The sequence below is a fragment of the Cygnus atratus genome, chromosome 10 (assembly GCF_013377495.2).
Source record: "Cygnus atratus isolate AKBS03 ecotype Queensland, Australia chromosome 10, CAtr_DNAZoo_HiC_assembly, whole genome shotgun sequence".
NCBI classification, from domain to species: domain Eukaryota; kingdom Metazoa; phylum Chordata; class Aves; order Anseriformes; family Anatidae; genus Cygnus; species Cygnus atratus.
The window spans coordinates 18,488,749-18,501,195 of NC_066371.1; the positions used below are offsets into that span (position 1 = coordinate 18,488,749).

A 12,447-nucleotide genomic window follows, 5' to 3' on the forward strand; every position below is an offset into this window, starting at 1 on the left:
TGACACAAGCACAGAGAGGGAAGAAATATTTTACCCTCTGTAGTCGTGCCTGTGTATGGATCAGGAATGTAACTGGTGTTTGCACCTGGACCTGGGAACTCAGGAGCTCTCTCATGTCCCCCAGCTTACTTATTACTAGAGAAGGCTGAGAGCTTTATTTCTTTAACCTTGAGGGGTGAGATCAAGGGGGTAGGCAGAGAACTACCGAATGAGACATGTGGGGCTGACCAGGGCAGATCGCCCCCAGGCTGTGAGCTGGGAGATCCTGATGGGCAAGGAGGGCTCTCTGTTGTCTGTTAATGTTACATGACTGACTAACAAAGTGCCCCACAGATTCTATGGTGGATAGCTGGGAGCCACGATTTCTGTTGAACATCAAGCTTAGTGACCTTTCTAACCAAAGCATCATATAGTTGCCCATTGAATAATTCATGTACTGCATGCTATTTTTCTAAAAAGCTTTAAATTTATGTACTTCTTAAAGTTTCCTACTTTATGCATTTGAAAACATCACTTGGAAACTGAAAAAAATCAGAGCAAAGCAGGGAGGTAACAAAAGGAGAGAGAACGAGAGAAAATACCGCACAACCAATATGAAAGACACCACGCTGCAGAAACTGTTTGTTTTGACAAGGGACAAAAAGTAGCAAGTACAAGACTGATGGCCCCAGAATAACTTTGTTGTATGGAGATTAATCATAACTTTTCTGAAAGATATCAACACTCTGGCTACCCTGAAAGGTCTTTTGTTCAAAGCCAGTGCATTCACCCATGAATATTCCTCTAGTGGTGGCAATATTTCACAGCCAGAAGATTTCCCCTTCTGCAAAGCCAATCTCATCACAACTAGGGTCCGAATTAACTCGGAGCACTTGCTGTCAGAACAGTCCATCTGTTTACCTCACTCACACCAGATCTGTCACTAAATTAAACCACTGCAAACAGCCCCCTTGTTTCCGCTTGGTTCTGCAGTAGAGACCATCTATCAGACTTGTGCTTTTAAGGGTGTTGCTATGTTGTGTGGTGTAAAAATCACTTGAATTAATTCCAGAGAGCTGGTGTTTGGGCCATGCAGCACTGGGGCACTCAGGACATTGTGCTGATGCCACTTTGTCCTCTGCTCCAGAGCAGACTCACTGGGAGTCAACACATTGCTGCGCCACAAAGTATGGATGTACCCCCAGCTGCATATGTCCTGCTGGAAACCCCACCTTCGGATATTTGCTGACACACAAAGGGATAACGTAACCTACTGTTCTGCAGTTTTCATAAGCATTGGCTTTGTCTTGATTGCTCGCATTTCAGCCTTGTGTAACTTTCTGCGAAGCAGAGTGCTGCTTAGACCTAGAGCTTCAGCAGCATGGAAACGCTGCGTTCCCAGCTCAGCTTAAACCTGACAAAGTTGTGCTTTCGACTTGGCTGACCTCGCCATATGCAGTACCAGATACTTTGATGTTGTGTGAACTAATGCCAAGGACATGTGATGGGGTCAAGTACGGAGAATAAAAGTGGAGCAGATGTGCTGTGCATACCAGCTTTTTCAGGGTTATGATTAATGTGACATCGTGAACCTGCACTGAAACACTATGCTGTGAAGAGACTTTTCACAAAACAGAGCACAGGGCCCGATTTTATTCTGTGGATTTATTGACAGGTTTGGGGTCTTTCTGATGTAAGCTGATTCCCAACACTTGGCACCTCTTTTCTTGAAATGGATGGTGTGTAATGTGATGGCAATTAGCACTAGAAACTCAGGCACCCTTCAGAAAGCTTTTTTTCCACAAACAAGGAGGGACTGCAACAGTCAATCACAGCCCGCTGTGTTTTTTTCAAGGAGGTTTAAGGACTATGCTATGAAGGTTGAAGTTGCTTGTTTTACAGAAGTATGTTTCTAAAGATGTGTCATGCTCAAAGCTTACATTTGACATTTAGTTTCCAACCTATTTTTTATAAAGTATGTTCCTGTGAAGGTACTGAATGAAATGGCATCTGTGGACACAATACAGTCAGTATCCTGCCATAAAGATACCTGCAATAATGAACAAGTTTTGCTCCTTGCTTTAAGTTTTCATGTCTTTGAAGTTGATCCAAAACTTTGTGATCCTATAAGGACACACATATCTATTCATTTTTATCAATTTTTTCAGACTTTCAGAGGGACAATATATAAGGCTATAAAAATGTATTAAAGTGCCTTTTTCCATAGATAGAGAATTATCTTTGTAAATAAAATTGAAAGCTATGTTCTTAATCTATCTCACGCCTTCCAGGTTGCCTGAGTTGAGCACGCAGCTAATTACACATCTGGAAACATCTAGAACTGTGGAAATATTTTCTGTCTATAATGGACTGAATCAAATGCTTTGACCAGCTGATCACCCTCCTGTTTAAAACATCTTTCCCTCTTCCCCTTCAAATGCAAGTTAGAAATTTCCTTTTTTTTTTTTTGTCCTGAATTTTCAGTTAGGAATTATTTCAGAAAAGCTTCAAGATTAGATACAGAGACTGCTTAATCAAAGTTTTAAATACAGCATAGAACATTCTCTTCCAGCATTTTTTTTTCTAATTTGAGAGCAGCACTTTTTTTTAAGTTGTTTCAGTGGCTACAGTTCTGAACAGCTAAGATGCAGAATACCTGGTAAATCTGGCAAATATCACAAAGAGAAGACCCTCAGCCAGCCACTAGAAAGGCAAATATCAGTCTAGATTTTAATCACTCTGTATGGTATGCAGACAAGATACTGATAAAGTTGAAAAAACGTACAGGAGAATGAAGGGAAGAGAACAGTGTAAGCTAAGTATGGCCAGTGGTTCAACACAAGTTCTGACTATGATGAGAAGACACGCAAACAGAACAATGGCACTCCAGTAAATATTTGCAGTGGTGCTAAATAACTGTCTTCTGTCATTGAAAATACAGAAATTGCCTATATTGTATTTCCTAACATCAGTGACGTGCTAGCGCACCCCCCAGTGTGGTTAGAGTCTGGGCAGACTTAAATACAGAATGACTGTCTACCTCTGTGTGAGTACCGCTGGAAGTGTGCTAAGCAACGCGACGGTATTCCAGATCTTTTGATCTTGCCTTTACTATCCCAAGGATGGGGTCGAAGAACTTAGTTTGGCTGTGGGATTTTGTTATGGTGCGTTCTCAGTGAAGACATGGAGTCAACTAGTTTTGCTTTCTAGGTACTTCCATGGGTGTCTAGATAACTTAATATTTACATTACATACAGGTGATTTTTGAGAACTTAAGTTAATGATTGAAGTAGAATGGTTGCACGTGAATCTATTAAGAGGCTAGGTTAATTTCATTCCCTAGGTGGTTAACTAGCAGACGTTGACAGAAGCTGCTGAAACAGAATGTACTCCTTACAAATCAAAGGCGAGGTTCGGGTTCGAGTGGGTATTTCCCTCTGGCATTTCCAGATTCATGATTCCGTGATTTTTCCTGGCACATAAATTAAGAAGGACTTTTAACTACAATGTGCAAATCTCCCCTGAACTGTTCTGGGATTACTTCATATCTTGTCTATCACTGTCATTTTGGGGATCTATTCAAGAGATAATACCTCCTCCCCTGCAGATCCCTCTGTATTTTGAGAGCAGACTATTTTAGCTAAACAAATCATTTTGATTTGTTTGAAAACTTGAGTGCTCAGCATCTATTTACAAAATACCCTACTCTGTATCCTGACAGAGAGATGAGGAACTAAGAGTAAATAATTGCTTCTTATTAGTTTAGTAGAATTCCTCCTCTCCTCGTTTTCATGAAGTAATTTTCAGGTTTTGTGAGGAAATAAAATAAAAATTCCTTCCCTTTTATACCTCCAGTGGAGTAAAAGGCTTAAAGAAATGCAGAATTCCCTGTTTGTTCCTGAGTATAGATAACAGCATTGTTTTATTTTCAGAGTAATTTATGTGAATTGATGGCAGAACTGACATGCACGAAAACCACCTGAGATATGGTTAGCTTGTTTGTTTCAGTTTAATCTCTGAAAGGGCTCAGTGGAGCCGTCGAATACTTTTACAATGAATATTATATGCATGTTTAAGTAACTGAAGTACTTGCCAATGCTCTGGTCCTCTCAGGATCTAGACTCTGGTATTTTTGTTTCAATATTTTGATGTCCAGGGAGATGAACTTAGTAGACCCGGGTTTAACATTTATTATTAGTTTAATATATAGCATTACGATATCTTACAAAACTGAGGATGAAGAACCTGAAAAAAAAAATCTAAGTTTTTAAACACTGCTGACTCCTGAAAGCATTGTTTAGGAAGGTTTGGTAGAATTTCAATCCATAAAAACTGTTGCCTCCTTATGATCTCATTAGTCCTATAAGCAAAGGAACGTCCCCGCTGAGTTCTGCAGGTCTGACCACGAGTGTATGAGCAGGACGCAGCACAGTGCGACCCCCTCACACAGAGAACTTCTTAGTGAGATGGGGAACAACTGAAATGCTTGGGCCAGCTTCCTTTCCTGCAGATGCTCTTTTGCATAAAAGCAGCTTAAAAACTTGTCAGGCTTGCTTAGGAAGCACACGAGAGGCAAGGTGAGTGACTGTGCAGGTTCCACAGTCCTCCTAGCTCCCCAGTGGGGTTCGTGAGCTGCAGCACTTTGTGACAGGAGGCTACAACATGCATTTTTATTGGTAATATATAATTGTTCTTATTATGCAGCTCTCATGCACTGATGTGAGCTTGCTTTTAGGTCAAGAAAGATGCATAAATCCCAGTCTTGTCAAGCTGAGAACTCCAGTCCCAGAATAACCCTGATGCACCAAGTTTTCTGTGTCTGTATCTGTACGCAGTGGGATCTGATGTCAGTGTCTGCAAGCCAGATTGTATCAAGGTCAACTCTAAGGTCTGTAAGCACAACAGCAGCACATGGCAGTGACATCCTGTCACCGGCCAGACAGCCATCAGGCAGAAAGTAACATATTGCCAATATTTGGCATAGAAAGGTGCAGGACAGGAGCTTACCCCAGCAATCCAGAGGGGTGCAGCTGAGCCATTCATGATCTAGGTGCGTTTATTTTTGGTTGCTGCAGTAAGAGGGAGCGCAGTAACAGTGCGTTCAGAGAGGTGCACGCTGCCTCTGGGAGGGAGTGCATTTTCACAAAATGATTTGAAAGGTGTACGTATGCAAAAGTAGTTGTTTTTATTTACGGAGTTATCTTAGTGTATGAAATTAATCATTGATTTTTGCTAGCATAACCCAAGATGGCTAATACGTAACATCACCTAGGATGTTTGGGCAGTAGAAGGCATTGGTTTTCTGGTCAAATTCCTTTGGCTGGGACCACCTTGTTGTTACTGTTGACTACAGCAAGGCTTGTGGTACACTTTACCATCTCAGTCGCTAGGAAGGGACATACAATGGGGGTTGCCAAGTGACAGCTCCAGCAAGTTCAACAAATGGTTCCTCCTCAGAGCTACGGAGAAGCCTCGGACATGGCAAAAGCACGTCCACCCGAGTGAATGCACAGTGGCCACAGATGTGCCACTGCTATTGTGCTCACAATGAATTACTCCAAACAGCAAATAAGGCGAGCCAGATAAAAGGGAGGATCTAGTGAGAAACCAGGGAAAGTTTTCCGAGGACAAATGTGCTGTAACTATGATCCAAGCACTGAAAAAGGCCAGAAAACTGGCTACAGTTCAAATGTCAGCATTAACAGACAACGTTCTGTGTGGATAAGTGAACTTGCATCAGTTTGAATGGATTTGAAGTAAAGGTTTTGTTATTACAATGGGAAGCAAATATTATTGTAAAAAAAAAAAAAAAAAAAAGAAAAACACTTACTGAGTTTGAAATAAAACTGATACTTCCATAGAAACAGGTGCTACACATTTTCTTCAGTGTAAAGTTAAAATATTTAAATTGCTCTGTACACTTCTTTCTATCATATATAGCAATACCTTCTATTAACCCTTTTTATAAAATCAAGATTTTCCTTTAAGGTATTTCAAATGAGTAGTAATCTGATTTGATTGTTCGGCTTATGATTTTTCTATGACTACGGATATGCAAGTAGTCTAAGGCTCATATGATGAGCACATAATAACCTGATACATTTAACTTCTTGAAAAACTTCTGAAATTCTGTGTTTGTTGTTAGACTTCTGTGTAATCTGTAACTTCTCACAGTCTTGAGTAGAATATTAGATATAAACAAAATCAGAAAATAAAATGAGATGACAAGTTCATCTAAAGCTATCTGCTCGAGTGCTCTTACAGATGAGGGCTATAAAAAAAAAGTTTATTTAATGTCTCTGAACTTCTTGAGTTCCGTTTCCTGTCACTGTTCTTATTGACTGTCATCAGTCATTGTTCCCTGGCCGTCATTGCTCTTGTCCAAGGATGTACTTATTGTTTGTGGATCTATGCGGTCTTCTGTGTAGTCCAACATATATACACACACAGGCTCCATTCAAATATTGTGCCATCTGATAAATTTCCAAAGTGCAATTCACTTTACAATCAGCAAGTAGTTGACATTGATGACACTACTCAAGCAGAAAGTAGTCCAGTTTTTCTTTATTTAACGTCTAATTTTTAAATAAAAGAACAGTTCTAGAATGCCTAAATATAAAATGTGCATTATCATTCAGATCGGAAATAACCTACTATATATACTTCTATATATACCTTCTTTTGTGGATACTGTTTCCTTCCTAGAGCTTTTCTTTCTTCACTTAACGAGCCAATTCTGTATCGGTTAGGAATATTTCCATATTCCTCCCTTTTCTTGGATTATTGATTTGGATCTGTTTGGTCCATCTTGCTACACTTTAGAGAGTAATGATAATCAGAGAAGTTATTGAAAAGAGCAGGACACAGTCTCCTAAAAGAGAAGAAAATTTGAACTACTGCTGTTGTAGGATAACATATAGCATAACCATTCAGAAAAACTACCATTGCTGACTGTCAGAGAAATAGATGGGGGAGATTATGCTAGAGGCCTTCATTTTCATAATTCTAAGAGAATGAGGGAATAAAACAAGCAACTCTGCATTCCAAGTAAAAAGGATTCCTGCTCATTAACACATATATATGCTGATGGATAATTAAGTAATTTGGGAGACAGACCATACATATGTGAAGCATTTTTGGTATTTTATGACCCCTTTCTCTGACCTATGTAATTACTGTCCTGCTGTCTAGCAGAGCAATTATGTGAACATCTCCATTATGAAGTCTGTTTCAATTCTAAATGACCTTTCCTTTTATTTGCTACATTGGGATTAAAGAAAAAGGTTGTTAAATTCCATTATTACCTCTAACGTTATTAAGGGGAAAAAATCTGTAAACTTTATTAAGCGATCAATTTTTAAGCCACCTACAATGTAGTATAGAAAACAGAGACGACTTATATTTGGCAAGAACAATTCATGTCAAACCAATCTCATTTTCTTCTCTGACAGGGAAAATGGCTGAATGGATAACTAGGAGTAGTAGATGTGACATTTTTATTGTAGTAACATTTGTATATGTGACATTCCTATAAATAATATTTATAAATCATAAAACTGTATTCGAATACACAGCTGGCGTCACCTTGAGGAGGAACAAAATTTACCGGGAAAAAAATTAGGGAATACCTGTTAATGATTTGCTCTCTGATTAAGAGGATATATCAAGTGGAGGTAACTAGTCTGTCCTGGGCCCTAGTCAGTATCTTCATTTATGCGTTCAACTTGCAGGTGTGCAACTGACATCAGACTGAGAGGGAATGACAGTGTTTTGGAGGTTAGTCTCAGTGTCATCTTGAGAAACTGGGAAAGCAGTGCAAAATTGAAAGAGCTGAGCTTCAGTGATAACAAATGAAAAGTCCTACACCTAGGAAGATGGAATCAAGTGTACCAGTACAAAATGAGAGTAACTCTGAACAGCACTGCATAAGTAATGGGGCCCACCTAACTCTGTAAACTTTTCTGTGTACTGGCCTTCTGAATTACACATTTTTGACGTAGTACTAAATGATAAAGAATACAATTTCTTATGACTTTTTTTCCTCTGAAATGAATTTAACTGATGCTTTTCAGTAAGGAATTTTCTCAAAATTTACCTTTAAATTGTCTCAACTGACTCATTAAATTGGTAGGCATTTAAAAATAAAAACTAATAAAAATTTCTAGTGGTGGAGGAAATAGTGGACTAAAACCTGAGGCATGCATGGAGTGTTGTAAGAATACATTGTGCAACTTAAGGCAAGAAAAGTCTTCGGTCTACTAGGTTGGCTTAGGAACCTTGTAACACAATAGGAACATTTTAAACACTGATACAGACAACTGTACAAATAAAAAGTTTGTCACATAGACTTCAGTTAGCAAATTTTTACCAAACAGATTCATAGTAAGTTTTTGCATTAAATTTACAGGAATATGAATCTGTAGGCAGAAAAGGCAATTGTTTATAACAATTCAGAAAAACATTTAAACACTTGGTGGTACTTAAACACTTTCTTGAACAGATGCAAACTTTTCAATATTGAAGTTGTTTCCTGAATTAGGCATTATAATTTAGGGTTGATGAGGCTCCAGGCCTCACTGATAGTGAATTGGTGTAAGATCCCACTCTGGAAGTGGGATTTAGATGCTTATTGATCTTTGAAAATCTGAACCTGAAGGAGGAATTATTTTATTCTTTACTTTAGAAATATGAAAGTATAAAGAGGAGTAGCACATAAAACTCATAGACAAGTCTCAAAGTCTCATTTTCCTGCACATGATCCCCTCTGAAAGAAATTAGGTTTTGCCTGGAGTAAAATAGTGGCCACACCAAGCCAGTTAAGGTGAATTCTCAGGAGAAAAATCTGCAACCTTACATGCTTTTTGCAGTACTCAAATCCCCATGCATTTCTCTCTGCTGATACCTTGCACCATTAATTCTTGCCAAACCTAGGTATCCTGCTCTTATGCTTACAAACTTTTTGTGGCACATGGAAATGGAGAAACTGCTCACTGGAGTAGTAACTTGAATAAAATTACAAGAAATCCATTTGTCCATTGACAGTCTGAGAAACCTGCAGGATGTAGCAGCTGTTTCTCCATCTGTTTTGGCCAACTCATTGTCTTTCCCTCAGCATGTGCTTCCTTGCACCTCACCTGAACTTATGCTTATGGGTTTTGGACTTCTGCACAACAGGAGAACGTGATTCTCTATGAGCAGAAGTATTCTGCCATTTGTAGCACACCTGTGAGCAAGTACAGTGAGTGGGACAAGCTTTGATGCCAATGGCTGCACAGGGTAGAGAGAGCCAAGCTAGTGGTAAGCTCTTCCATCGCAGTAACTCAGAGCTTTGCATTGCTTCATTTACCCGGTTCTCTGCTTGTATGGGCGTCTCTGCACTGCTCTGTGGAATTAGAGAATTCCACGTACTGTGGAATACAATCACAGGCATGCAAGTCACAATCATCATTGGGTGGCCCTGTCGTTAAGCTGTTTAAGGTAAGAGCCATATTACATGGGCAGGGAGACATGAATGCTTTATGGCTAACATGGAATCAAGAACCATTAAAGAGTCTTGCATGTGGAAGAAAAAAAAAAAGCCAAACCCATATAATTTCCATTTTTTAACTCCCTCTATTTGTTTTGGTGTAATTTGTAAAAGTTCCTGCTCTGCAAGGCCCAGTTAGCACTTCTTGTTGTCTTCAATTAGTTTATTTTTTACCAGTTCAAAGGTGATTTTTAATGCTTCATCATCCTTTGGAAAAGCAATTCTGCAGGACAAGAGCTCATCTTAAGCCTTTTCTGCTCATGCCAAGGAGAACTTGATAGACTAGACAAATAGCGCAATCTATCTCAGAAGCATGGGTAGTAGTATCATTCATCTAGATATCCCTGTAAATGACAGTTAGTCATCCGGGACATTACGTGACTTGATGGTGTTTTTAAAATCCTATAGACTTTGAAATAAATGCTTTTATCTTCTGCAACCACACAGATATTAACATACACAATGCTTATAGAAAGACACCGGATAAAATGATTATTTTTAGAATTTCCTCACTTCATAAAACAGTACAATAGCCATGATGCTACAAATAACTCACTACGAATTCTTCTTATAAGCAAACAGAGGAAGTATCAGTTTAGGAAGAGACAAGGAGTTCAGAATAGACAATGTATTAAAACACTACTTTTAGTACAGTTGAAAAAAATATAAATATTAGCTTTACTTTGGGTCAGTAAAAATATAAACAACATTTCATTCCATAGGTCAATTTGAAACTTGGGCAGAATTGTCTACCTAGCACTTAATAACCATCAATGAGTCCAAGTTTTGTCTGAGATAAATAGCAACAAAACCAGTGTATCATTAAATTTGTGGCCAACTTTCTTAGTCTTGGAAACATTTATTTATGCTTGCACAAAAGTGGTTTCTAGTTAGATGATATAGTTTTTGCTAGAGACTTCCACTATATTATTGCATGGTTTAATGAAAGTGTTTTAACTTTTCCTCTGGAATATTCCATATTCTAATGAGTAAACAAGTGATAAAGTCACAGCAGAGTTTACACCAGCTGAGCAGAAGCTGGCCTTGTGCATTTTTCTCCAATTCATATGACAAGTTGAACAGCTTCAATAAGAAACGGAGCATCAGCCACCTGGTAGCAGCTGTTTCTGTATGTGTGACTTAACTAATGGGAAAAGACTGAATTTATCATGGTTAGTTAAAGTGAAAAAGTGTTTTGGAAACAGATTCTGAAGGATCATTAGCAATTTCTGTTGAGATTTTCTTGACGTATTACTATGTTGAGTCCTGTTACCTGTGTTTGAGGAGTGACTTCAGCTCTGTTCTCCCTTATTTTAGCCTACCTTCTACTGAACGTGCAGGTTCCAATTGGGATCCCTATCAACACGACTGATAAGCAGCTCCTAATTTTCCTCTACCTGTACTTTAGAAGATTTATTTGGGAACATTCATTAAGCTACAACCAGTGATTTTCAAGCTAAAATGTGGTGACATACCGTGATTTGATAGCCGTTATTTGGTGGACTCAAACTTACCTATAGTGCTGCAGTTCCGATTCTAGCTGCTGAATGTATATTTGCAAGTGTGGCACTTCGTTAGCCTTCACTTCTAGCTCCTTCACTTTGCCCAGACTGTTAAGGACTGCATGTCTGGCCTCTTCAACCTTCTTCCTCATTTCTGCTTGTTCCCTCTTCAGGTTACGGTTGCAGTCTTCCAGATTGACTAATGCTTCCTGAGAGCTCTTCAGCTCTCGTTCCAGTTCTTGGTTGAACCTAATTGCTTCTTCAATTTGCCCATCCCTGGAGCTCCGGATGAGTTCCACTTCTTTCAGGACACTTTGAAGGTACTTGGTCTGGGAGTTGTCCTGTGTTAACTGTCTCTTACTCTCTATAAAACAGGTCCCCTCTTCTTTATGGTTAGCGTGGCTTTTCCGCAGTCCTACCTATATTGAACGGGAGCATAAAGCAGGGACAAATTAATGTATTTTAAAACAAATGACATTTTAATCAAGATTGAATGGCCGGATTGTTTTGTTGTTGTTGTTATGGTTATTAATTACATATAGTCGAACAGAAATTGCTGTTACCTTTACAAAATAGAGACAAAGAAACAACCTCTTGAAAACAGTTTTTAAATATGTATCTATGAATTTACTTTTCTAAATTGTTCAAAAGGAAAATTTGTTACTTGCACAAGTTTCTGTATAGCTTTAATGTCATTATCTTAGTCTGTTCTCAAAAGGCAAATAGTATTCTGAAAAAAAATCTGATTACATTTTTCAAAGTTGTGTTCAGTAGAAGAGGACAGAGCAGCTGGTGGTGTTCTGGAGCCCTGACCTTTGTCCCCTTCTCATTCTTTCTGGGGCCTTTGGCTGGTGACTTCACATTTGCCTCTGACTTCCCAATTGAAATTGGTAAAAGTATCGTTTACCTGCCACGCTGGCTTTGTAAAGACAGACAGACAGACAGCTAACACCAAATGGCAATGACACACGTGGAGCAAATTTCCATGGGTGCTGTGTTATGTTAAATCCAACCTGACTAGAGGCTCCAGAACAACTGGGAAACAGCCTTCGGTGTTTTGCCTGTTCCATGCTATTTCATGCCAGAGTGGTTTAACTGCAGTTAAGTATGTTCTTGTTTCGCCCGAGCCAATACAACAGAAAGAGGCTACAGAAATAAAGGGGCCCTGCTGAGGAGCCAGAGATGGCCTGTCAGCCCGTGACAGACCTGGCTTCTGCCCTGGGCTCTAACAGCTGCACTCAGAAGAAAACACACTGCCAGTGTTTCTGAGGTAAAGCCCCGAAGCACTTATGAGTGAGTAACCACCTGTGCTTGTGTGGGTAAGCATCCACAAGTTTGTTCTTTCTTTGGAGAAAAACCCCAGCAGTGTGTAATTGCTAAGTAACTGCCTGACTGATGTGCAGCAGAAAAAAGCAGTGATACACTTAGCAGTGTTACACT

The 12,447-nt window shown here is 39.2% G+C and overlaps 1 protein-coding gene across 1 annotated transcript in view; it reads right to left on the reverse strand.

The window, feature by feature from the left end:
• EFCC1 (EF-hand and coiled-coil domain containing 1) overlaps window positions 1-12,447 on the reverse strand; it is a 52,459-nt gene that overhangs the window by 38,966 nt on the left and 1,046 nt on the right. Inside the window, exon 2 of the mRNA XM_035558419.1 lies at window positions 11,020-11,426. Coding sequence (XP_035414312.1) covers window positions 11,020-11,426 — 407 coding nt within the window. The remainder of the gene's footprint in view (window positions 1-11,019; window positions 11,427-12,447) is intronic.